The sequence below is a fragment of the Saccopteryx bilineata genome, chromosome 1 (genome assembly GCF_036850765.1).
Source record: "Saccopteryx bilineata isolate mSacBil1 chromosome 1, mSacBil1_pri_phased_curated, whole genome shotgun sequence".
Classification (NCBI taxonomy): Eukaryota; Metazoa; Chordata; class Mammalia; order Chiroptera; family Emballonuridae; genus Saccopteryx; species Saccopteryx bilineata.
The window spans coordinates 121,133,597-121,160,647 of NC_089490.1; the positions used below are offsets into that span (position 1 = coordinate 121,133,597).

The 27,051-nt window shown below is 37.2% G+C and overlaps 1 protein-coding gene and 1 non-coding gene across 2 annotated transcripts in view; both read right to left on the minus strand.

Annotated features, from left to right (window-relative positions):
• GYS2 (glycogen synthase 2) overlaps positions 1–27,051 on the minus strand; it is a 63,697-nt gene that overhangs the window by 18,216 nt on the left and 18,430 nt on the right. Inside the window, exons 5-11 of the mRNA XM_066264613.1 lie at positions 21,542–21,686; positions 20,964–21,081; positions 20,678–20,798; positions 17,405–17,511; positions 16,678–16,737; positions 15,376–15,454; positions 14,387–14,500 (exon numbers count right to left, since the gene is read on the minus strand). Of these exons, the coding sequence (XP_066120710.1) occupies positions 14,387–14,500; positions 15,376–15,454; positions 16,678–16,737; positions 17,405–17,511; positions 20,678–20,798; positions 20,964–21,081; positions 21,542–21,686 (744 nt within the window). The remainder of the gene's footprint in view (positions 1–14,386; positions 14,501–15,375; positions 15,455–16,677; positions 16,738–17,404; positions 17,512–20,677; positions 20,799–20,963; positions 21,082–21,541; positions 21,687–27,051) is intronic.
• On the minus strand, positions 14,979–15,141 carry LOC136321402 (U1 spliceosomal RNA). Its single transcript, XR_010728657.1, has one exon. It is a non-coding gene; the product is annotated as a U1 spliceosomal RNA (small nuclear RNA).

The window sequence follows — 27,051 nt, forward strand, 5'->3', positions numbered from 1 at the left end:
ACCTTGGGCTCAAGCTGGTGAGCCTTGCTCAAACCATATGAGCCCATGTCAAGCAGACGACCTTGAGGTCTCAAACCTGGGTCCTCCGTGTCTCAGTCTGATACTCTGTGCATGGTGCCACTGCCTGGTCAGGTTCATAACAAACTCTAAACCAACATTTGTTTAGAGTTTGCCTTTCCTTAACTTTTAGAAAGTATTGGTTAGATACTGAAGCCAGGAAGCTATTATTCTTGTCTTCTTTCTCTTATTCTCTCCTAATGTCCATTGGTCAATAAGTATGATCTTTTTTATCTACAGAATAGTTTTGTCCTCTCCAATGCATCTGACATAGGCTTTTAAGGGATCCTCATCATCTCCCATTTGTACTGTTACAGTAGGTCCCTAATTTGTCTCCTTCCATTATATCCACCCATGCCTATATCAAAGACTGAATACAACATAGAAAATGAATTTAAGAATACACTATTTTTTTTTCAAGAAATTTTGCAGAGGAGGAGTCCAAGATGGCAGTGGAATAGGCAGTTACACAGACTTCTACCTCCCAATACCAAACTGAATTACAAATTAATTTAAGAACAATCATCATGAAAAACCAATTTTGGACTAAAAGAACAGGACTCAAAAACCAAGAAGCACAGAAGAATCCACACCAATCCTGGTAGGGAGTGTGGGGAGCGGTGGAGGCTCCCCCACTCCCAAGAGCGAGGGGAGGCTGAGGCTGAAAGTCCAGAAGGGCTCTCATTACAAGGAGAAAGACCCTGAGAGGCAAGGATACTCAGTCTCAGAACCAGAGGCCCAGCCTAGAAACCTAGGGTTTGAAGGAGATAGCTGGACAGCATTGAGTGGGAAGAAGTAAGAGTTCTGTTTGTGGGAAGCAGCTGGCAAAAAAAGAGCAGCCTTAAAGGGACAGAGCAGAAAATATCACTGATAGCCACTTGCCTGGGGCTCCAGGGAGAGGACTGACTGGTCTTGCATGAGAAAAGTGGCCTCCACTCTCCAGTGTGGAGGCAACTATAGCTGGGGGAGGGGTTACTCTCTCTGCCCAGAATAAGCTTAGAGTGGAACAAGATGGCCCACCTCCAAAAAGCTGTCTGGCTCCAATCATTACAAAAGGCATTCCAGAAAGGAGGAAGTAAGAGGTAGGGGCAGTGACTCAGGTTTCCAGGGAGACCTGAGCTACACCTCCTCCTTCATACTGAGAATGCATCCTGCCCCCAGAGAGTAACTGGGCAGAACACACCTTCAGATTCTCAGAGGTCACACCCACCACATTCCTGGATACAATTTCAACAAAGGCAAACAAACAAACAACAACATCAAAAAACAAGATATGCCACTTTTCCCCTTCTAAACATAGAAGGCCCTTGTTGAAATCAGCAAACAGAAGCTCCCTGCTGGTTTCAGCAAACAAACAACAGCAGGGAAATCAAGACTTTGAAGTGGTTCTACTAGTTAAGGAGAATTAAAATCCAAGCAATCAGCAGAGGCAGAGGAATAAAGGCCTACAGGAAAAGCTGAATTAAATAAACCAACCTCAAACCCACAACTCTAACAAGTCTGCAAACCACACACAGAAAGAATTGGAAGTCAGAGGAACATAAACCATATGAATCAACAACAACAAAAATATCTCCAGAAAAAGAACTGAATGAAATGGAAAGAATCAAATTACCAGATGCAGAGTTTAAAATAATGATTGTTAGGATGTTTAAGGATCTCAAAACTACAATGGATGGACTTAATGAGCACCTAAATAAAGAAACTGCAAGCATCAAAAAGGACACTGAAATCATAAAAAAGAACCAAACAGAAATGACAAACACAATATCAGAAATGAAGACTACACTAGAAGGAATTAAAAGCAGGCTGGATGAAGAAGTGGATCGAAGGAGCGATTTACAGCAGTAGTCCTCAACCTCCCAGGCCACAGACCGGTACCAGTTCATGGGCCATTTGGTACCAGTCTGTGGAGAAAGAATAAATAACTTACATTATTTCCATTTTATTTATATTTAAGTCTGAACGATGTTTTATTTTTTAAAAATGACCAGGTTCCCTCTGTTACATCCACCTAAGACTCACTCTTGACGCTTGTCTCAGTCATGTGACACATTTATCCGTCCCACCCTAAAGGCCGGTCTGTGAAAATATTTTCTGACATTAAACCGGTCCATGGCCCAAAAAAGGTTGGGGACTACTGATTTAGAGGACAAGATAAGTGAAAGCTTGGAAGCAGAACAGCAAAAAAAAAGAGTATCAAAAAGTCTGAAGAAACTCTAAGAGAGCTCTGTGACAACATGAAGAGAAAAACCATCTGCATAATAAGGGTTCCTAAAGGAGAAGAGAAAGAACAAGGAATAGAGAACCTGATTTAAGAAATCATACCTGAAATTTTTTCTAAATTGATGCAGGAAAAAGTCACACAGGTTCAAGAAGCACAGAGAAGCCCATTAAAAAGGAACCCAAAGAGACCTACACCAAGACACATCATAATCAAAATATCAAAACTAAGAGATAAAGAAAGAATACTAAAAGCTGCAAGAGAAAAACAGTCAATCACCTACAAAGGAGCCCCCCCATAGGGATGATATTCAAATTTTCAAAAGAAACACTTGAGGCCAGAAGAGAATGGTAGGAAATATTTAAAGTAATGCAGAACAATCAAGACTTTTCTATCCAGCAAGCCTATCATTTAAAATTGAAGGAGAAATAAAAAGCTTCCCAGACAAAAACAACAACAACAAAAAAAAAACAAAAACAAAAAACAAACCTCAAGGAATTCATCACAACCAAACCAATGCTTCAAGAAATGTTAAGGGGCCTGTAGTAAACAGAACAAAGGGGGGAGGGGGGACTAGTAAAAGAGGAATGTAGATTTCTGGAATAAAATGGCAATAAACAACTACATATCAATAATAATCTTAAATGTAAATGGATTAAATGCCCCAATCAAAAGACATAGGGTAGCTGCATGAATAAGAATACAAGAGCCGTACATATGCTGCCTACAAAAGACACCACAGAACAAAAGGTACACATAGACTAAAAGTAAAAGGTTGGAAAAAATATTTTATGCAAATGGAAAGGAAAATAAAGCTGGGGTAGCAATACTTATATCTGACAAAATAGACTTTAAAACAAAGGCTATAGTAAGGCATAAAGAAGGTCACTACATAATGATAAAGGGAGCAATCCAACAGGAAGATATAACCATTATAATTATCTATGCACCTAAACAGCAGACTTAAAGGACACACTACATTAACTGGATTTAATAGATATCTTCAGAACCTTTCATCCTAAAGCAGCAGAATATACATTCTTTTCAAGTGCTCATGGTACATTCTCTAGGATAGACCATATGTTAGGACACAAAATAAGTCTCAACAAATTTAAGAAGATTGAAATCATATCAAGCATCTTCTTTGATCACAATGGCATGAAACAAAATCAACTACAATAGAAAAACTGAAAAACACTCAAAGACTTGGAAACTAAATAGCATGTTATTAAATAACAAATGGGTTAACATGAGATCAAAGAATAAAAAATTTCCTTGAAACAAATGAAATGAGCATACAATAACTCCAAATTTATGAGACACAGCAAAAGTAGTCCTGAGAGGGAAGTTCATTACAGGCATACCTTAAGAAACAAGAGGTCACGGAAATGGCGCCATGAGCAGCGTGTCCGACAGCTCTCCCCTAAATCACAACAAATTTATCAACTAGAAACAGAAAAATTTATCCTCGGAGCATTCCGGAGTTCCACACAAACTGATAGTGAAAGGACTGTTATCACTTGAATCTGAGAGACGAGGTTGTGGAGGAATCTACCACAGGGACGTTCTTTCAAACCGCAAGGAAGTGCGCCTGTGGTGAGTCAGCCCATATACTTGGGAACCGCGAGCCACCGCGAGCGGCCGACGCGAGCCGCCACCGTGAGCCGCCGCGGGCTGCCACCGTGAGCCGTGAGCCGCCGCGGGCCGCCGCCGCGAGCTGCTGCGAGCGGCCGCGCGCGCCCGGTCCGATTGAGCACCGCTGACGTTGCCAGCGGCCCGCACACTGCGAGTGGGGGTCGCCGGCCACCGGTGCCCAGAGCGCCCCATTCGTGCGCGTGCCTTGGGCATTCCACGCGCCCAGGGCGCCCTGCTGGCCCGCACACCCAGGGGGCTCCATTATCCTGCGCCTGGTGCGGTCCAGCCGCCAGCGGCGGGGCGAGCGGGAGAGGCTTGGGAGATTCTCTCCATGAGCGGGGCACCTCACCCAGCCATTCAAGCTAACAATCAAGCGTTGGGGGAGGGGCGCACGCAGGCAGCCTAAAATACCTTCGGAAGCACAGCTGCGTCCCAATCACTGAAATTAGCTTAACCCATGAAATCTGCGCACCCTCGGTTCTATTTGATAAGATCTCTCTCAGTTCAGCGATCCAAGACAAGAGGCGTGATATTTTTTAGTGCCTCTCGCTAAAGGGGCGGGGGCAACTTCTAATTGATAGAGCCTCCATATTCAGGGATAAACGCTAACAAGAAGGACTTGGCAGATAATAAGGTCTATACTACACTAGTCGTAAGCAGAGACTAGTGCCTCTTCTTCCCTGCAAAAACAGGCTACAAAGTGTGGAAAGCCTGGGTTGAGAGGTCCAACTATATATGATAGGCGCTGAACAGTCACCTTGACAACAATTGACTCCCACCCCCGCCTGATTACACTGGAGGCCCTGACTCTCAGAGCCTTTCCCAAAGCCTTGCACTGAGTGGGGATAGAGTGGGGATTTCCCAGCTCTTTGAGCCTCTTACTCCCCAGGCAGAAGCAGTTGCAGCCTTATAGCTGGATCACCAGGCTGCTAATTCAGAAAGGGGGGACTAGGAGAGAGAATCCAGGAAAGCAAACTCTCTCATCGTTGGACCCTGCAAACGCCAACAAGCCTTTACTTCCAGCAAGACTAAAGCCAATTATATGACATTGCCATAGAATCCCATCAACTGCAAATCCCTACCTAAGAGTGACACAGGGGCAGAGCCTGGGGTACAGAGTCACCGACCAGGAAGAGGGAGAGAAAAGAAAAAGGAAGAAGTTAACCTCTCAAAATCAAGAAAAACCCACAGACTTTACAACTTGATCCACTAATTTTTTTTGTTGTTGTTGTTTGTTTCTTCTATCTTTTTGCCTTTATTTCCTCCACCTCGGTCCTTCTATTCTCTGCCCATCTTATGCTTCCCCTTTCTTGAACTACACTACCCATGAGTGTTGCATTTTATTTTTCTTCTTCATCCTCACCATCCTTTAAGGTTATACTCCAAAACACTTAACTCTCACTCTCTCCTCTTTTGTTTTGTTTTTTTGTCTTGCTTTATTTTGTTTTTTTCTCTTCCTATTTTATTTCTTCCTTCTTTGTTCTCTTTTTCTTATTTTTTCCTTTCTATTCGTTTTTTCTTTTCTCATTTTACTTTCATCCCATATAATCCTCAATCACGAACAAATAAGTTAATTTGGGACTCAAGGCTTTTTTTTGGCTTTATTTCTCTTTTTTGCTTTTGTTTTTATTTTTTTTTATTTTTTTTTATTTTTTTATTTTTGTGGCATTTTGGGTCCTCCCAACCCAAGGTCTCCATTGTATTTAGTCTTCGCTCCACTTAATACAACAGATTTTTACTTATTATTTTTATTTTTTCTTCTTTATTATTCTTTTTTGGTCCTTTTTTCTGGTTCCCTCTTATCTCTCTCATTATATCTCTTAGTTGACCATCACTTACAAGCAAATCATCTTATGCTTGTCTAAGATTTTCTTCCTTTTTTTTTTTTTTTTTTTTTGCATTTAGTAGGTCCCTACTTCTTTTTTTTGTCCCTTGAACTCTTCACCCCAAATCAAGCCCTCCAATATAGGCACAATATTTCCCTGAGGAGGGGAGAGGAGGGAAAGAGAAGAGAGAAAAAAAGGGGGAAATAATAAATTATTACTGTTTTTTTTTGTGGGGTGTTTTACCTTTTTTTTTCTTTTTTTTTTCTTTTTACTCTTTATTAATTCTAATTAGTGCTATCAATAAGACCACCCTCAGATGCCGATAAGAAAGAGGAAATCGAATATTATGGATACAAAAGAAAGAGAGGTAACACAAATAAATGTGGAAAAATCTATGGAGAAAAGACTTAACATATTGGAAGCCTTGGAGCTAAATGACAGAGAATTTAAAATAGAAATCTTAAAAATACTCAGAGAGATACAAGAAAACACAGAAAGGCAATATAGGGAGATCAGAAAACAACTCAATGAACACAAAGAATATATTACCAAGGAAATTGAAACTATAAAAATAAATCAAACAGAAATGAAAAACTCAATTCACGAGCTGAAAAACGAGGTAACAAGTTTAGCTAACAGAACAGCCCAGATTGAAGATAGGATTAGTGAAATAGAAGACAAACAACTTGAGGCACAACAGAGAGAAGAAGAAAGAGACTCAAAAATAATAAAAAACGAGAAAGCCCTACAGGAATTGTCTGACTCCATCAGAAAGAATAACATAAGAATAATAGGTATATCAGAGGGAGAAGAGAAAGAAAATGGAATGGAGAATATACTCAAACAAATAATAGACGAGAACTTCCCAAGCCTGTGGAAGGAACTAAAGCCTCAAATTCAAGAAGCAAACAGAACACCAAGTTTTCTTAACCCCAACAAACCCACTCCAAGGCACATCATAATAAAGATGACACAAACCAATGACAAAGAAAAAATTCTCAAGGCAGCCAGGGAAAAGAAGAGTACAACATATAAAGGAAGGCCTATTAGATTATCATCAGATTTCTCAGCAGAAGCTCTACAAGCTAGAAGAGAGTGGACCCCAATATTTAAAGCCGTGAAAGAGAGGAACTTTCAGCCAAGAATACTATACCCATCAAAGCTATCCTTCAAGTATGAAGGAGATATAAAAACATTCACAAATACAGAAAAGATGAGAGAATTTATCAACAGAAAGCCCCCACTCCAGGAAATACTAAAGGGGGTTTTCCAACCAGATTCAAAGAACAAAAGAAAACAACACCACAAGTAACAGCTCCACCAAGAACACAATAAAACCAAACTTAAACTGTGACAACAAAGGAAAAAAAGGGGGGAGAGGATGGAGATTAACAGTAGCAAAGGATGATGAAGTGCAGAAATACTTATAAGATAGGGTACTACAATGAATATGGTAGGTACCCTTTTCATTACTTAATGGTAACCACCCTTAAAAAAACCACCACAAAAACACTTGACTTAAAAAAGGTAGCAACAGAGGAAAGAAGTATGGAACACAAACAAACAAAAACAAATGATAGAAAAACAAAAGAGAAGAATCAAACTAGATACAAAACTAACAGAAAGCAATTTATAAAATGGCAGTAGGGAACCCACAAGTGTCAATAATTACATTAAATGTAAATGGATTAAACTTACCAATAAAAAGACACAGAGTAGCAGAATGGATTAAAAAAGAAAATCCAACTATATGCTGCCTACAAGAAACACATCTAAGCAACAAGGATAAAAACAAATTCAAAGTGAAAGGCTGGAAAACAATACTCCAAGCAAACAACACCTCAAAAAAAAGCAGGTGTAGCAATACTCATATCTAATAATGCTGACTACAAGACAGAAAAAGTACTCAGAGACAAAAATGGTCATTTCATAATGATTAAGGGGAAGTTGAATCAAGAAGACATAACAATCCTTAATATATATGCACCAAACCTAGGAGCACCAAAATATATAAGACAGCTACTTATTGACCTTAAAACAAAAACTAACAAAAATACAATCATACTTGGAGACCTCAATACACCGCTGACGGCTCTAGATCGGTCATCCAAACAGAGAATCAATAAAGATATAGTGGCCTTAAACGAAATACTAGAACACCTGGATATGATAGACATCTACAGGACACTTCATCCCAAAGCGACAGAGTATACATTTTTCTCTAGTGTACATGGAACATTCTCAAGAATTGACCATATGTTGGGCCACAAAGACAATATCAGCAAATTTAGAAAAATTGAAATTGTACCAAGCATATTTTTTGATCATAAAGCCTTGAAACTAGAATTCAACTGCAAAAAAGAGGGGGAAAAACCCACAAAAATGTGGAAACTAAACAACATACTTCTAAAAAATGAATGGGTCAAAGAAGAAATAAGCGCAGAAATCAAAAGATATATACAGACAAATGAAAATGAAAATACGACATATCAGAATCTCTGGGATGCAGCAAAAGCAGTAATAAGAGGAAAGTTCATATCACTTCAGGCCTATATGAACAAACAAGAGAGAGCCGAAGTAAACCACTTAACTTCACACCTTAAGGAACTAGAAAAAGAAGAACAAAGACAACCCAAAACCAGCCGAAGAAAGGAGATAATAAAAATCAGAGCAGAAATAAATGAAATAGAGAACAGAAAAACTATAGAAAAAATCAATAAAACAAGGAGCTGGTTCTTTGAAAAGATCAACAAAATTGACAAACCCTTGGCAAGACTCACCAAGGAAAAAAGACACAGGACTCAAATAAATAAAATCCAAAATGAAAGAGGAGAGATCACCACAGACATCATAGATATACAAAGAATTATTGTAGAATACTATGAAAAATTATATGCCACCAAATACAACAATCTAGAACAAATGGATAAATTCCTAGAACAATACAACCTTCCTAGACTGAGTCATGAAGAAGCAGAAAGCCTAAACAGACCAATCAGCAGGGAGGAAATAAAAAAAACTATTAAAAATCTCCCCCAAAATAAAAGTCCAGGCCCAGACGGTTATACTAGTGAATTCTATCAAACATTCAAAGAAGACTTGGTTCCTATTCTACTCAAAGTCTTCCAAAAAATTGAAGAAGAAGCAATACTTCCAAACACATTTTATTAGGCCAACATAACCCTCATACCAAAACCTGGCAAGGATGGCACAAAGAAAGAAAACTACAGACCAATATCTCTAATGAATACAGATGCTAAAATACTAAACAAAATACTGGCAAACCGAATACAACAACATATTAAAAAAATAATACATCATGATCAAGTGGGATTCATCCCAGAATCTCAAGGATGGTTCAACATACGCAAAACGGTTAACGTAATACACCATATCAACAAAACAAAGAACAAAAACCACATGATCTTATCAATAGATGCAGAAAAGGCTTTTGATAAAATACAACACAATTTTATGTTTAAGACTCTCAACAAAATGGGTATAGAAGGAAAATATCTCAACATGATAAAGGCCATATATGATAAACCATCAGCCAACATCCTATTAAAAGGCATAAAACTGAGGACTTTCTACCTTAAATCAGGAACAAGACAGGGTTGTCCACTCTCTCCACTCTTATTCAACGTGGTGCTAGAAGTTCTGGCCAGAGCAATCAGACAAGACAAAGAAATAAAAGGCATCCATATCGGAAAAGAAGAAGTAAAGCTATCACTTTTTGCTGATGATATGATCCTATACATTGAAAACCCGAAGGACTCCACAAAAAGATTATTAGAAACAATAAACCAATACAGTAAGGTCGCAGGATACAAAATTAACATACAAAAGTCCATAGCCTTTCTATATGCCAACAATGAAATATTAGAAAACGAACTCAAAAAAATAATCCCCTTCATGATTGCAACAAAAAAAATAAAATACCTAGGAATAAACATAACAAAGAACGTAAAGGACCTATATAATGAAAATTACAAAGCATTGTTAAGGGAAATCGAAAAAGATACAATGAGATGGAAAAATATTCCTTGTTCTTGGATAGGAAGAATAAATATAATCAAAATGGCCATATTACCCAAAGCAATATACAAATTTAATGCAATTCCCATCAAAATCCCTATGAGATTTTTTAAAGAAATGGAACAAAAAATCATCAGATTTATATGGAACTATAAAAAACCCCGAATAGCCAAAACAATCCTAAGGAAAAAGAATGAAGCTGGGGGCATTACAATACCTGACTTTAAACTATATTATAGGGCCACGATAATCAAAACAGCATGGTATTGGCAGAAAAATAGACACTCAGACCAATGGAACAGAATAGAAAGCCCAGAAATAAAACCACATATATATGGTCAAATAATCTTTGATAAAGGGGCCAACAACACACATTGGAGAAAAGAAAGCCTCTTCAACAAATGGTGTTGGGAAAACTGGAAAGCCACATGCAAAAGAATGAAACTCGACTACAGCCTGTCCCCGTGTACTAAAATTAATTCAAAATGGATCAAAGACCTAAATATAAGACCTGAAACAATAAAGTACATAGAAGAAGACATAGGTACTAAAATCATGGACCTGGGTTTTAAAGAACATTTTATGAACTTGACTCCAATGGCAAGAGAAGTGAAGGCAAAGATAAATTAATGGGACTACATCAGACTAAGAAGTTTTTGCTCAGCAAGAGAAACTGATATCAAAATAAACAGACAGCCAACTATATGGGAACTGATATTTTCAAACGACAGCTCAGATAAGGGCCTAATATCCAAAATTTACAAAGAACTCATAAAACTCAACAACAAACAAACAAACAATCCAATAAAAAAATGGGAAGAGGACATGAACAGACACTTCTCCCAGGAAGAGATACAAATGGCCAACAGATATATGAAAAGATGCTCAACTTCATTAGTTATTAGAGAAATGCAAATCAAAACTACAATGAGATACCACCTCACTCCTGTTAGATTAGCTATTATCAACAAGACGGGTAATAGCAAATGTTGGAGAGGCTGTGGAGAAAAAGGAACCCTCATTCACTGTTGGTGGGACTGTAAAGTAGTACAACCATTATGGAAGAAAGTATGTGGTTCCTCAAAAAACTGCAAATAGAACTACCTTATGACCCAGCAATCCCTCTACTGGGTATATACCCCAAAACCTCAGAAACATTGATACGTGAAGACACATGTAGCCCCATGTTCATTGCAGCACTGTTCACAGTGGCCAAGACATGGAAACAACCAAAAGCCCTTCAATAGAAGACTGGATAAAGAAGATGTGGCACATATACACTATGGAATACTACTCAGCCATAAGAAATGATGACATCAGATCATTTACAGCAAAATGGTGGGATCTTGATAACATTATAAGGAGTGAAATAAGTAAATCAGAAAAAAACAAGAACTACATGATTCCATACATTGGTGGAACATAAAAATGAGACTAAGAGACATGGACAAGAGTGTGGTGGTTACCAAGGGTGGGGGGGGAGGGAGGACATGGGAGGGAGGGAGGGAGAGAGTTAGGGAGAGGGGGAGGGGCACAGAGAACTAGATAGAGGGTGACGGAGGACAATCTGACTTTGGGCGAGGGGTTTGCAACATAATTTGATGACAAAATAACCTAGACATGTTTTCTTTGAATATATGTACCCTGATTTATTAATGTCATCCCATTACCATTAATAAAAATTTATTAAAAAAAAAAAGAAAGAAACAAGAAAAAGCTCAAATAAACAACTTAACCCTGCATCTAAAAGAACTAGAAAAAGAACGAGTAAGGCCCAGAGGAAATAATAAAGATCAGAGCAGAAATAAATGACATAGAGGCTAAAAAATCAATATAGAGAAAAAATGAAACCAAGAGCTGGTTCTTTGAAAAGGTAAACAAGATTGATGAACCTTTAATCAGACTCACCAAGGAAAAAAGAGAGAGGACTCAAATAAATAAAATTAGAAATGAGAGTGGAGAAGTAACAACCGACACAATAGAAATACAAAGGATTGTAAGAAAATACTATGAAGATCTGTATGCCAAAATATTAGACAACCTAGGTGAAATAGACAAATTACTTGAAACATATAATCTTTCAAAAATCAATCTGGAAGAATCAGAAAACCTAAACAGACCAATTACAACAAATGCGATTGAAACAGTTACCAAAAAACTCCCAACAAACAAAAGCCCTGGGCCAGATAGCTTCACAGGCGAATTCCACCAAACATTCAAAGTAGAACTAATTCCTATCCTTCTCAAGCTATTTCAAAAAATTCAAGAGGAAGAAAGACTTCCAAGCTCCTTATATGAGGCGAGCATAATTCCGATTTTCAAACCAGGCAAAGAAAACACAAAGAAAGAAAACTATAGGCCAATATCCCTGATGAACATAGATGCTTTAATTCTCAACAAAATATTAGCAAACCAGATCCAGCAATACATAAAAAAAATCATACACCATGATCAAGTGGGATTTATTCTGGGGAAGCAAGGCTAGTACAATATTTGCAAATCAATCAATGTGATTCATCACATAAACAAAAGAAGGAGAAAAATCACATGATAATATCAATAGATGCAGAAAAAGCATTTGACAAAATCCAGCACCTATTTATGATAAAAACTCTCAGCAATATGGGAATACAGGGAACATACCTGAACATGATAAAGGCCATCTATAACAAACCCACAGCCAACATCAAGGAAAGGAGGCAAGAATAGGTAAAAAAAAAATCTGTATCTGAGGCCAGTACGGAGAGACACTGAAGGAGTTTATACACCTTAAATTTTCAATTAGGTCATCTGCTCAAGGTGAAAAAAAGAAAAGAGGATCTTTGAAAAGGTTGGTAAAAGCTTATGACACCTTGATCTTGAACTGGTGAATGAAATTGAGTAGGGTTAAGCAATTATTTGTTAACATGTTCACCGTTATCAACCACATCTAATAAAGGCCTAGAACATAACAGACATCATAGAGGTAAACATCATAGAGGTTAAGCACCACAGTGTCTGAGACCAGATCTTATTCATACAACTAGCACTATGCCTAAAAATTGTGGAAATGCAAAAGTCGAGCCTGACCAGGCAGTGGCGCAGTGAACAGGGTGTCGGACTGGGATGCAGAGGACCCAGGTTCAAAATCTCAAGGTTGCCAGCTTGAGTGCAGGCTCATCTGGTTTGAGCAATGCTCACCAGCTTGAGCCCAAGGTTACTGGCTTAAGCAAGGGGTCACTGGGTCTGCTGTAGCTCCCAAATCTAGGCACATATGAGAAAGCAATCAATGAACAATTAAGGTGCCTCAACAAAGAATTGATGCTTCTCATCTCTCTCCCTCCCTTCCTGTCTGTCCCTATCTGTCCCTCCCTCTGTCTGTCTTTGTCTTTGTCACCAAATAAAGAGAAAGAAATGCAAAAGTCAAAAGGATGAATTGTTCCATAGAAAATCACATAAAAACATTGTTAGCCATATTCTTTAAAACTGGAAATCTCTTGCTTGACCAGGCAGTGGTGCAGTGGATAGAACGTCAAACTGGGATGTGGAAGACCCAGGTTTGAGACCCCAAGGTCATCAGCTTGAGTGTAGGCTCATCTGGTTTGAGCAAGGCTCACCAGCTTGAGCCCAAAGTCGCTGGCTCGAGCAAAGGGTCACTCGGTCTGCTGTAGCCCCTCAGTCAAGGCGCATATGAGAAATCAATCAATGAACAACTAAGGAGCCACAACAAAGAATTGATGTTTCTCATCTCTCTCCCTTCCTGTCTGTCTGTCCCTATCTGTCTGTCTCTCTGACTCTCTCTGTCTCTGCCACACAAAAAACAAAACAAAACAAAACAAAAACCCCAAAAAACTAGAAACCTCTCATATTTTCTCTTTAAGTTTAACTTATCAGAAAGAAATAAAGATGGTTCATGTGATCTCAAGGTTTGTTAATTAAATTAATTCTTAGAAAATAAGTCATTAAAAATTAGATAACCTCCTTATGTTTACTAACAGATTGTACAGTGAAAATATGCTAAGTGAAATAAGCCAGGCAGAGAAAGATAAATATCATATGATCTCCCTTATATGTGGAATCTAATGAACAAAGTGAACTGAGGAACAGAATAGAGGCAGAGGTGGGGCCACAGGGAGCAGAGGGACAGCTGTCAGAGGGAAGGGGGATGAGGGAATGGAATCAGAGAAGGTGAAGGGATTAGTGAGATTATATATACATAACACACAAATACAGATAATAGGACAGCAAATCCAAGAAGGAAGGGAGGGGAGAGAATTTGGGGGAGAGGGCAAAGGGAGTGTAATGGAGGACATGGGGGGGATGAAGGTGTTATATTGACTGGGACACTTGACTCCATGTTAACACAATAAATGAAAATTAATAAAAATGTAAAAAAAAAGAAATGTTAGAATTATGACTAAAAACCATAAATATTCTTCAGCTTTCAATGATACCAAAATAGTAATTGTATTTTAATTACCCAAGACAGAAAACAAAATTAATTTTCTTTGGAAATATTTAAAATATTTTTGATAGATGTTAAAACAAATAAGGGAGACTTCTAATAAATTATCAGTGAATATATTCTGTATCCTTTTGAAGCGACCTACATAACAGTGAGTTCTACCTTGACTCTGTCTGTGCGGCTGTTGAAAAGTCCAATTCGTCTAATGGTGCTGAGGATGGGATCAGTGGAGTCATCAATCATGTTGTGCGTGGTCACTGGAGGCAAAGACTGTCGCTGAAGTAATGGAAGAAAATGTCAATTGCAGAAAGAATTAATATGTGACTAATTTCTACAAAAGGTCAACGGGGAGGTGTCATCCAACCTTATTGCCTTCAGTCTTTTGAGATGATGCTAATGATGATGACTAAGTTTTGTATGTTTCAGAAGATAATGGGTTGAAGCACTTCCTTTCGATATTGTGAATACATAATAGTTTTTCACCTGCAGCCAAGACATCTTGTCTACTCCTGAGACTTATCTGGAATAAGAGTGTCCTAAAAATCTTGACTGAAGATGAGCTACTCATGTAGATTCTTCTAGTGAGGTGTCCTCTGGTGCCTGATCCCTCACTATTATGACAAGATTTTTGGTGCATGACTAACACAGCACTTATCCTCTTTTTCTTTGAAAAATTTAGGTTTTCATTGTCATTGCAATATGCACAGCTTTTCAATTGTATATAATGTTTCTAGATGAAATTGCTTTTTGGTGCCAGGGGAGAGTGCAAACAAGTCCTCCTCTACCACAAATTATGCAGTTGAATTTGCCACAATTAGGGAAATCACAGGAGTCAACACATCCAGAGTGCAATAAGTGAGACTGGTCCTGGAAAAAACATCTTTGGAATCCTGGTATCCTCCCTACCAAGTAAGTATAAAATACATTTGGTAATTGGATACAAAGACAAGCTCCATGAGATTATTAAAAGGAGCCCTGTAAGCCACTCATAAAAGAGAATACAAAGTTGTCATTTAGGTGAATACATAAAAATGACTTTCTAGCTCTTGAGTTTAAAACTTTTGTAAATTAGCTGATTTCAGTAAATTAAACTATTGATCTAAATTGATTTTAACAATTATGGGAAGTGGAAGGCACTTTTTCTTTACTACCTGAGTTGAAAAGATGGCTCTTTTCATAATTGTTACATCATCTCGATCCAAAATATTGTTCATATCAGGAATTTCTCCTCTGTGGGGAAAACAATGTTAATAAAAATAAAAACAACTGGCACTAATTCAGTGCTTTCTATGTATCAGAAACTGTGTTAAGCACTTTAAAAATAAAAATAAACAGTTTCCTGATGAAGCTCACAGACAAATTCCTAAAGTGTGAAGAAGTTTGATAAAAGAACACATTTGGTAGCATTAAAAATAAATTGAATATCTTTTTTTTTGTGTGAGAGGAGGGGAAGCAGAGAGACAGATTCTCACATGTGTCCCAACTGGGAGCCATCCAACAAAACCTCTAGTGGCAATGCTCTGCCCATTTGGGGCCTTTGTTCCCTTACAACCAGAGTCATTTTTTAGCACCAAAGGTGGAAATCCTGGAGTCATCCTCAGTGCCTGGGGCCAACTTGCTCCAACTGAACCATGGCTACAGAAGGGGAAGAGAGAGAGAGAGAGAAAGAGAGACAGAGAGAGACAGAGAAGCGAGAGGGGAAGGGGTAAAGAATCAGATGGGTGCTTCTCCTGTATGCCCTGAGTTAGAATTGAACCTGGATGTCTACACACTGGGCTGATGCTCTACCACTGACCCAACAGCCAGGGTCTCAAAATTCATTTTTAAAGTGTACATGTTGACCATCAGGGGAACTCTTATTATGTTTTGCCTACTCCTGAGTTCTTGTCCATCTATAAGTTGATTATTGTACTGGTAAAAAAAATGATGCTTACCTGCCACCATGTGTCAGGAGACAACATAGCTTTCTCTTTATATCAGAGCAAAATTCATATATTTTAATATTATTATTATAATATATTTAAATTTGATTTGACATTTTAGATTTTATTGTATCTATAAGTTTATATATTTCACTTATTAAGTAAATACATGTAGATTCATAAATATATGATAATCTAATATGTCAGTATATTTAATATATTAATTCAATATCTATATTGACTGAAAAATCTCATGAACTCTTTCATCTTCCAATTGGCACATGAACGTTTAACAAGATTCTTATTGAATTAGACCTTGTTTGCATATATAAATATGTTCTCATTTGTACAATGTTTACAAGAATTTGTCAGATAAAGGATAAGAGGAAACCTTCTGACATGAAGTAACCCATCTTCAAAGGTTATTAATTCCTTTATATTTGGAACAAAACAAATACATTATAGCACTAAAATTAATTTTGAATAGTGACACCCCAAATATTTGACAGGTTAAGTGTTTGAAGTATCTACCTTAATAAGGCATCATAGAGTTTCTTTCCAAACTTTTCCTTCATAGAATTTGCAGTGTCCCTATATGGAAAATAAATAAATAAATGAATATTTATAATTGAAACAGTATTACAATTTTAAATCTTTATTTGTCATGATAATGTTATTATTTTGTCAGTGCATTGTTGAAATTACAGCTCTCTTTTGTATAATCTCTTCTATTATTTGATTTGTCAATTTAGCTTGAGTTAAAACCTGCAGAGCTGAGGCAGCAGAACGCCATGGCAAACCCACAGGGCTTAACGTTATTTGTTTGCTTGATGATATTCAGGGAGGGCAGAGGGCTGGGAGCAGGAATCAAAGGAGGTATAGATGTAACAAGATTGTGAATGTGCTGCTAATTGTCAAATATGGGCTATGAGCATGGAAGAGGTCATTATACTAATATCTTTACTTTGCCATATGATTTTATGTTTCCACATTATATTTTCCTAAAAAGTCAACCCATCTTTAAAGATTTCTACAGAGGCTTTCTTCTTCTATGATAGCTCATTCTAAAGTTTTTATAACACAGATGTATAGGCATTACATAGTCTAACATAGCCCAATGAGAAGAGAACCAAGTAGTATCTATGCTATAATAATCTTAAGGCAAAAAATAGTTCAGGAATATATATATCATAAATCAGGCACATAGAAATAACCCTTTGCATTTTTGCTTGAGAACATTTACAAGATGTGAAATTACCATAGTTGTTTTCGCACTGCCTGACCTTTCAGGGTTTCCACATTGAAATTGTTTGTCTTGGCAGGCATAATGAAAAACACCACCACGGTGACGTCACTCTTATGCATCTAATGAGGGATCAGAAAACAAGAGAATCAATGACCAAAGATAAAATAAAATGTGTGACAGATGGACCTTATACTTTAAGAAAAAATAGTGTTTCAAATATCTTTAGAGAAAAAAAAATACTTTTTTATAATTTACGGAGAAATTGTACCCACTTTTCCAAGGCTTTCCAGAAATTTTAATATAAGTTAGGCTTTCAAGAGACATCTGTTGATTAACAATTTGAAAATTCAGATATAAAGTATTTTCATAGCATCAGTCATCTAAAGTATATAGCAATTGATATTAATATCACAATCTTCTCTGTTGTTAAAAAATAGTAATATGAACGTGAGTTAAGATTACAGGGTCAAAATTTGTTCTTTAACATTTCAGATTGGAAGCTTACTGAAGTTTTAGCTTTAGTTTACTCTATTTTTTCCCTAGTTTATGCACATTGATTACACAAAAGATTATTTATATTTTCCAGTCAAATGTCTTGATTCTCACAATACTGCATTTTATTTATTTTAGTCAGGTAAAGAAGCAAGCATATGCTCAGCAAATTTGTTGTGGCAGGTGCTGTGTTGGGTGTGTCAAATGCTTAATTTAACACAGTCCTCATAATCCATGCAAAACAGATATCACTCTCTTTGTTTTACTGATGTCAAAAGAGAGTCATGGCCTGACTAGCCCTTGGCACAGCGGATAGAGTGTTGGACTGGGACACAGAGGACCCAGCTTCAAAATCCTGAGTTCACTAGCTTGAGTGGGGCCTCAGCAGCTTGAGCAGGGGTCACTGACTTGAGCATGGGATCATAGACATGACCCCATGGTTGCTGGCTTGAACACAAGGTTGTTGGCTTGAAGCCCAACGTCACTGGTTTGAGCCCAAGGTCGCTAGCTTGAGCAATGGGTCACTCACTCTGCTGTAGCCCCCCGGTCAAGGCACATGTGAGAAAGCAATCAATGAACAACTAAGGAGCCTCAACGAAGAATTGATGCTTCTCATCTCTCTCCCTTCCTGCCTGTCTGCCCCTGTCTATCCCTCTCTCTGTCTCTGCCACACACACACACACACACACACACACACACACACAGAGAGAGAGAGAGAGAGAGAGAGAGACAGAGGCATGGAAGTTCAGTATAGGAATCTGACCTCTTCTAACAAATTTTTGGCAAAGTTGAGATTCAAACAGTTTTTTTTTTACTCTAAAATCTATGGGTTTTTCCCCCTCTTCCCACAAATACTATTGGTCTAAGCATCTCTCAGAAGGAAATAACATCAAACAGCCATGGGAATAAAAGCGTAAACTCACTTAAACCATGAACAGATGAATGCTCATGTATTCTGAAAATGACTATCTCCTATCTGTGGCCTCTGCACTGCAAGGCCTGACAAGCTACTCAAAAGTTTAAAGTAACTATCCATAGAACAATAAACTCACTCCAGGAGAAACTAATGTGCTGTTAAAGAATAAATGTAGCATATAGAAAGAGAATGCCTTCTTTTCCTGTCTCCAAGATTGTGATTATCTTTGATGTCTAGAATAATGTAGTAACTGGCTTTTTCTTCACATCTAAAAACAAACTATTTAATAAATGTATGGATGAATTGGTTAATGATGTTCCTAAACATAATACACATTTGCTATGGTTGGGAGCCCATCTATAAAGTTTGTCACATGGTACATACTAAAAAATGTGATGAAATAAGGTTTAAGTAACATTGTTTATTTTTTTAAAGAACTTCAAAGTCTGTGTCATTCCTAACAAATCTGAGCTGCAAGATCTCCAAAGAAAGCCTGTGTACCAGCTACAAAAACTTTTTCTTTTTTTTTGCATTAACTCGTAACTGGAAACAACCCAAATATTCACCAACAGATGAATGAATAAACAAAGTGGTATAGTAATAGAATATCACACTTCTCAGCAATATAAAGAAGGAACTATTCATGTAACCATCACTAATGAATATGCTGCCTGAAGGTGCCCAGGGGGGAACAGAGTAGACGCCGTATGACTTCAGGGAGATAGATGGTAGAAAAAATAAACTACCGTAAGGAAAACTATGTTAAAATGGTCTTCAGTCTTATTTTGCAGACTTGAGTTTTTATTTATGTACTTCCTTATTAATGTGGTTCTGTAAATCTTTAACACACTTGCTACAATGTCTGCTCTAAGACAAGGATAAATCTATGTTCAAGAAATTAAAAATTTAGTTGGAGAGTATTACGAAGCTCAGAAAAGTTTAGACTGTCTCAGTATCACAATAAGATTGAAATTTTAAATGCTCTTGTGAGCATTTTACTGTTATTTATTTTATATTTTATGTGATAGAATTATAATGTAAGCCAATGTAACTTTAATCACTAGCTTGACATGATACCATTTTTATGGTTGTTTCCATCGTACACAGGTTTTATTTTTATATTTTTTACTTGATTAGTTGGGAACTTATTTTAAGTCCTGCCTTTTGAGCAAAACATGATTCTACATCACTGAGAGTGTGGACGTCGTTTTCCTTTCTTCTTATTTCTGTGTGATGGGTCATCTCCTGGTCTCACTGCTAAAGACTCTCAGTCTAAGGGAGGAGGTGTGTCTGCTGAGTGGGGCAAGTAGCAGAGTTTGTGTGTGCCTGTCTTGTTCTGCAGAGGACAGCTGCTCTGCCGTCAGTCTACCATGCATGTTCCTCTGAAGATCTCCTCTGGTGGGGGAAGGATGGTGATGGCCCGAGCCACCTGCAAGCCTGGCTAAGTCTAGTACCAAGGTTCAGCATCAGGAAGCCTATTGTTTTCATAGACTCAGACTACGTCTTCCATCATTAGTCCTTATCAGTTTTTTGAAAAGATAAAATTCTGTTTTCTATTTGCTCGATTCCTCTATATTTATTCTTCAAGTGGTTACAAGCTCATTTGGGGGAGTGTTATAATGTCATCTTAAAGCATAGCATATAAAGTGGGAAAAGCTAGTGGCTCTCCTAAAAATATACCTGATGACAGAGACAAACACACAAGTGGAAAGTGTAGCAATCCCAATGTGGAAATTGAAAGACCAAAGCCATTTTTATAAGATTGTCATTTTAAATCTTCAGAGTCTTACATGCTCCTGAAAACTGTTTAAGGAGCCAGAAAGTTCTTTACTGCAAACAGAACAAAAGCATTATATAGCATCTTAGAACTTTCTTACCCTCAGGAGGAAATTTAGCCTGGATAAGGACTCTAGGAAGATGTCAGCTCCTTTGTTTGAAAACTCATACCTCCCAGCAATGAAAAGGAACAAAGTCTTCTCAAGATCAAAGTCCAGGTGACTAAAACAAAACAGAACAGTTTCAGATGAAAATAAAGCACCAGAAACAAAATGTACACATGAATTCTGGTAAAGTACAAAGTGGGCTGGGAAAGATAAACATTTCTCTATACTAGAGATCTCTAGAATCACACACTATTTTTTTTTTAAATAGAGAAAAACATACCCATAAAAATGACCTCGAACAAAATCTTGTATCCTAGCCTTATACATTACATGTAGATTTTGAAACTCATGCACTGCTGAAAATTTCTTAACATTCAAGCCATTTGGAGTAATTATATCTGGAAAAGCAAAAATAAAATCATCATGAAAACGCTCTTTTGAGAGAGGATACCATTGTAGAAAAACAGTGTATTTAAATTTATAAAGTTAGATGCCTGTTCACATTTCTAGTTTGTGACTATCATAGAATTGAAAATTCATAAATTTCTCAATAAATTGTTGAAATAGGAAATCAGGAATACATAACTGAAGTAACACTGGTACAAGGACATAGTATAATGAAAAGCAATAATAATGGTTATTATAGTTTTATTGTTTACTATGTTCCAGGCTCTGTTGTGAACGCTGCACAATGTAATTCATTTAATCCATGTAACAATCAATGGAGTAGGTGCTCTTATCTGCATTTTCAAGGACAAAAACTTTTTTCCTCTACTGTTTTACGCTTTTTTCTTATTGTTTTCAACAAAATTCTCATACTCTCCTGTCATCAGTGACAATCTCCAGGATAATAATTACCAGGCTTTCGCATCAGCATATGTTCTGCCTCTATTGCTGTTATTTCAGAAACCGTGGTGAACACATGAGCACAGTGGACCGCGGCCCGCTCCAGGCAGTACCGGTGGTAAATCTGCCTTTCTCCAGCCTCTTTGTCGATGTCAAACTGTTAAAAACAAAACAAACACAAAAACAAGCACATCTACATTTGCTTACACTGATTCTTCCACACAAGCAAAACAAAATCACATATTTCTCATATTGTGTTTCTGCAAGGCTATGCAAAATTTTATGTCCACAAAAAAGTAATGATTTCTATTAGACCCATTATTAAGTGCATAGCAACTTACGCTCAGGTGTTGTTTACTTCACTTCTGCTTCTAACTGCTAGTTAACCCCATGAGTAAATGATATTTCTACTTTGTTATCATCACATAAAAATCCGGATGTGATGGCATTTTAATGATACTTATCTCACATTTTATAAATATTGAGCTAATTTCTTTTCCCAAGGTCCTTATTACATTTTGTCCATAAATGATATAATAAAGTTAACATTAAACTTGATACTAAAAATAAAGATAATTATTATTATCCTTAATTCACTGAAAGGGAACCTGGCAAAGAAAAAAGACAAATGCTTTTCCACAGCCCTAGAAATCCTACAATTATAAAATTTCAAGAGTGTACAGCCTGACCAAGGTGGTGGCACAGTAGATAGAGTGTCAGCGTGAGATGCTGAGAACCCAGATTTGAAACTCCAGTTATTAGCTTGAGCATGGGATCATAAACCTGACCCCATGGTCGTTGGCTTGAGCCCAGAGGTCACTGGCTTGAAGCACAAGGTCGCTGGCTTGAGCAAGGGGTCTCTGACTTCATTAGAGACCCTGGTCAAGGCACATATGAGAAAGCAATCAATGAACAACTAAGGTGCTACAACGAAGTATTGGTGCTTCTCATCTCTTTCTCTTCCTCTCTTTCTCGCAAAAGAGAGAGAGAGAAAAAGTGTACTGTTATTTTAACTATATAGATAGTGTGTTGGATTGTTCAATCACTTGTTATTTTAGGTATCTTAACTTATAAAAAACCACATGCACACAATAAGTCAACCCCCCCACCCCACAATTAAATAGTTGGCAATAGTCATGGCACTTGTCATTTGGCTTAGATATTGAATGTTATGTCTAGTCAAGGTGCATATAAAAGTATCAGAGTCTAAGAGAAAAGGCTATATAGTTTTTAGCACTCAGCAATGTGCTTTTCATATTAGAAGCTTTTCAGTGCTATGCATCATGTACTTTTCCAAGCAGGATATCATATTTCATCCTCATATACCACTGAGACACATATTTTGTTTTCATTTTATAGAGGGGGAATTGAAACTTTTAAAAGTTAAAGAACTTGCTCAAAATCACATTCCTATTAAGCATCTTCATCTTAACAGAGCCCTAAGTTGATCCTAATTAGTCTGATTCCAAGCTTATACTCTTACCTGCTTTTGTATCATCTAAACTCTCAGTCAACAAGTTAGACCCAACAATTACTGTACTATTTAGAGGAAAATATTTTAAAAGGATTTATTAGATTATTCTAAAGATTAGAACAAGGACATTCTTAGAATATTTTTTCTTGACTGTAATATTTGCAAACATCTCTCTGAAAATGTTTGAATCGGGGCTCTATATGGTATTCTTGGATCAGCAGAAGTTTTTCTTAAAAGCTTTATATGACTGGTCTCATTTATTCAACAAAATCCTTCATTTGACCAATATTTATTAAGTAACTTATATGTTTTTGTTTCCATTAAAGAGCTTATAAATTAGTGAGAAAATAGGTAAAAATTAGGCAGCAATGAATAAGTGCCTCAGTAAGGTATAATAGGATCAAAGCAAGATAGGGAAAAATATCTCATATTATATGTGTTCATGTTGTCAATATCACTTCTAGAATGTAAGATTTTCAAGGGTAAAACCATGAGTTTTTTATCTTTATATCTCCAAGTTGTTTGGATGAATAAAATAGTATTTGGACTAGGATATGAAAGTCTAATTTGGGGTAAGTTTGTTTTAGGTTGAAAATTTAGCTTCCTTAAAGAACAAGTATATAAAGTTATATGGCGTGTGCAGAACATAGCAAAATGTCTAGTGGCATTGGGAGTAGAATGTAGGAGACATAGTAGGGCAACATCTTGATGGGATATAATAGGGCCATATTCCAGAATTCCCTGAAGACAAAACTAGGAATTTAGTTTTTGTCCTGTACACAGTGGAAAGACTGAATGGGTTTGTTCAGAGATATGGTGAAGACACAGCCTATGTTTAAGAAAAATAGCTCTGGCAAGTATGAAATGTTTTCTGTCTCACTGAGTTTCTGTAAAGATCAAATGAGGTAACGTCAAATATACAGCTCACAAAAATTAGGGGATATTTCAAAATGAATATGAAGCGATAAAAAGAAACATTTGATTTTTTTTATTAAACAAGAACATCAGAAAAGTAAATGACAAGTCAAAAACCATTGTTTGATTATGCAAATGAGATGCACTATACAAAAGGCTGAAAGTACTGGAGTATCTGCATGTTCCTTGATCCCCTAATTTTTGTGAGCAGTATTTACAAAAGTGCCTGGCACATAGAAAGTGCTCAATAACTTTAGCTATTGTTATTATTTATTGTTGTTGCTGCAAATAATATGATTTTATATGTGGGATAGCATTTAATGTTTAGACATGTAGAGATAGGAAGATATGTTCTCCAAGTGAGTAAACCAAGCAGGCAAAGACGCAGGTCTTGGTGAAGACAGACATTGTGCATGCTTCTGCCTTTTCTTGGTCCCATGACATCCCTTATCTTTTAGGCCTGTGGGATGCCTAACCACACCTGTGGCTTTATAGCAACCCAGTCTGGTTATACATATCTACTTTTCCTGGGTTCATGATAGTATGTTAAAATCTCTATCTGATAATTACAACATCTACAACATATCTGGGCCTGGTTCTTTTGACAGTGAAACTTCCCTGTTTTTTTCCTGTACTTCATAGCTTTTAGTTGAATTCTGGATAATGTATATAAAAGAACAAAGAATGAGGTTAAGTGTATATTAACCATTGAAAACCAGTCCAGCAATAGCCCTGGCTGGTTGGCTCAGTGGTAGAGCATCAGCCTGGCATGCAGGAGTCCGGGTTCGATTCCCGGCCAGGGCACACAGGAGAAGCACCCATCTGCTTCTCCATCCCTCCCCTCTCCTTCCTCTTTGTCTCTTTCTTCCCCTCCCGCGGCCAAGGCTCCACTGGAGGATGGCTCCATGGCCTCTGCCTCAGGTGCTAGAATGGCCCTGGTTGCAACAGAGCAATGCCCCAGATGAGCAGAGCATTGCCCCCTGGTGGGCATGCCAGGTGGATCCCGGTCGGGCGCATGCGGGAGTCTGTCTGACTGCGTCCCGGTTTCCAACTTCACAAAAATACAAAAAAAAAATAAAAGCCAAACAAACAAACAAACAAAAACCAGTCTAGCAGTAGCAGAAGGTCATCCTGTAAATGAAGTTGACTAGTTCAAAACTTGGTCAGAGGAAAGAGTTGGAATTCATTAAACAATTTTCTATGACTTCCTTCACCATTTTTTAATCTCAAACAGCACTGTCCTCATATTTCCATTAAGGAAATTTTGTTGCTGTTGAAGGAAAAACTGCTTATTTTACCTTATGTGCTTTTCTTCAACTATTCCCTAACCCCCTCATCCAGTTTCAGGCTACCCCCACCTCTCTCGTCCCCTCTTTGTGCAGCCACTTAAACTAGCCAGTCGGGAAAAAGTAAGATTGCACAGTCAACATTCCAGCCAATGGGACAATACTCAGCCTAGGGTCTGCATTAGGGATAAAAACAGGACCCACTCCCCTGCCAACGTGCTTGCTGGCTGGCTTTCACTAGCAGCAGCACTCCCTTCTGCAGAAGTTATTAAAGTTGCCTTGCTGAGGGTTTTTTTGTCTCCACAAGTCTTGCTTAATTGCAACTCTAACACTGTCAAGAAAGGAGAAGCCAAAATCCAACCATTTTGGAGAGTCTCAGAAATTCAAATGCTGGCTAAAAATGGTTGAAATGCTATATATTAGCTCATTAATTTAACTAAAAACTTAAACCAATTTCAAGGTCTTTGTAAATTGACTAATAACAAAAAAAAAGTTCTCAGTTAGCATTTACTTTTTGAGTAAAATAACTTTTGCTTTTTGCTTTCCTAGAAATTGAAACTTCTATTTTTATTCTCATTTCCTTACCCCTCACTCCATGTTTATTTGCCAGCGCCAGAATTTACTGGGACAGATCTTGGGTCCTGACTCAAAGACAAAATCATGACTCATTTCTTATGTTGAACCTTAAAAAAATTTTATATACAAAATTTGGTATTTTTATACATCACCAAATTCTAAACTCAGTGAGAACATAAATAAGGAGAGGGTATACAGTGGAAAATGATTGTAGGGTTTTATTTTCTGTAAAAAATGATAATGAGTTTAACTCAAAATCTAGTTCTTTGCTACTTGTTATTTACTAGTCACTCTGTTGGGCAGGACATTTTACTAGAACAATGAGCTGGGGTCTGACTAAGCTTCTGTACGTTAAACAGTGAAGAGCTTTAAGCTGCGGGCATGTATTATCCTATCTGAGACAATATGATAAAAATTCTGACCTTTATGAAGAGGATAAAGTTGTAATATATAACTATATATTACCATGCATTTGTTTCTTTAAAAATGCTGATGTATATTATTAGTTGTTTTTACTAATTACTATATAATGCTCTTAAGTATTCTGCAGTAAAATATTTGATATGCCTCACCAATATTTTCTGTCACAAAAACCAAAGTCTGCTTTTCTCCAGGTAATATGGTTCCTGAGTATAGCACAGATCACTGGTTTGCCCTCATTAGTCCACCAATATCTTATGCCATTAGGAAATTTCCCTGATCTCCTGACTATCTGAATCCCTCTGTGACTTTATTTTAAAGGTACATCTTATGTTTCCAATTGACCTTTAGGATAGGCTGACCTTTTCATAGGTCAGCTCTCAATAGGACCATTCATTGCTTTGCAAATGTTAAAGTTTTGTCAGAAAAAAAAAACTTTCTTGCATTCAGTGTCAAAGTGTCTTTGAGTCAGTAATTTAACTTTTCACAATTATTACCTAAGAATTATTTATATATTACACACACACACATACACACACACACACACACATTCTGTGTCATAAAATCCTAGCACTTTTTAAAACTGGAAGTCTTTAGCAACCAACTTGCAAACTTCCTAATTTTCTGGATAGTGAAACAGAACCCTAAAATGTTAAATTGATTTGATTGGCAATATAGATACCAAATTTGCAAAACTGATTTATGGTATGCACATGCTTTGTTGATATTATTGACATATTATGTATTCTTTAATCTGATTTCACTGATGGAAAATACAATAGAAGAAAGAAGTCAAAACTGAATAACTTTGGCCCTGGCCGGTTGGCTCAGCGGTAGAGCGTCGGCCTAGC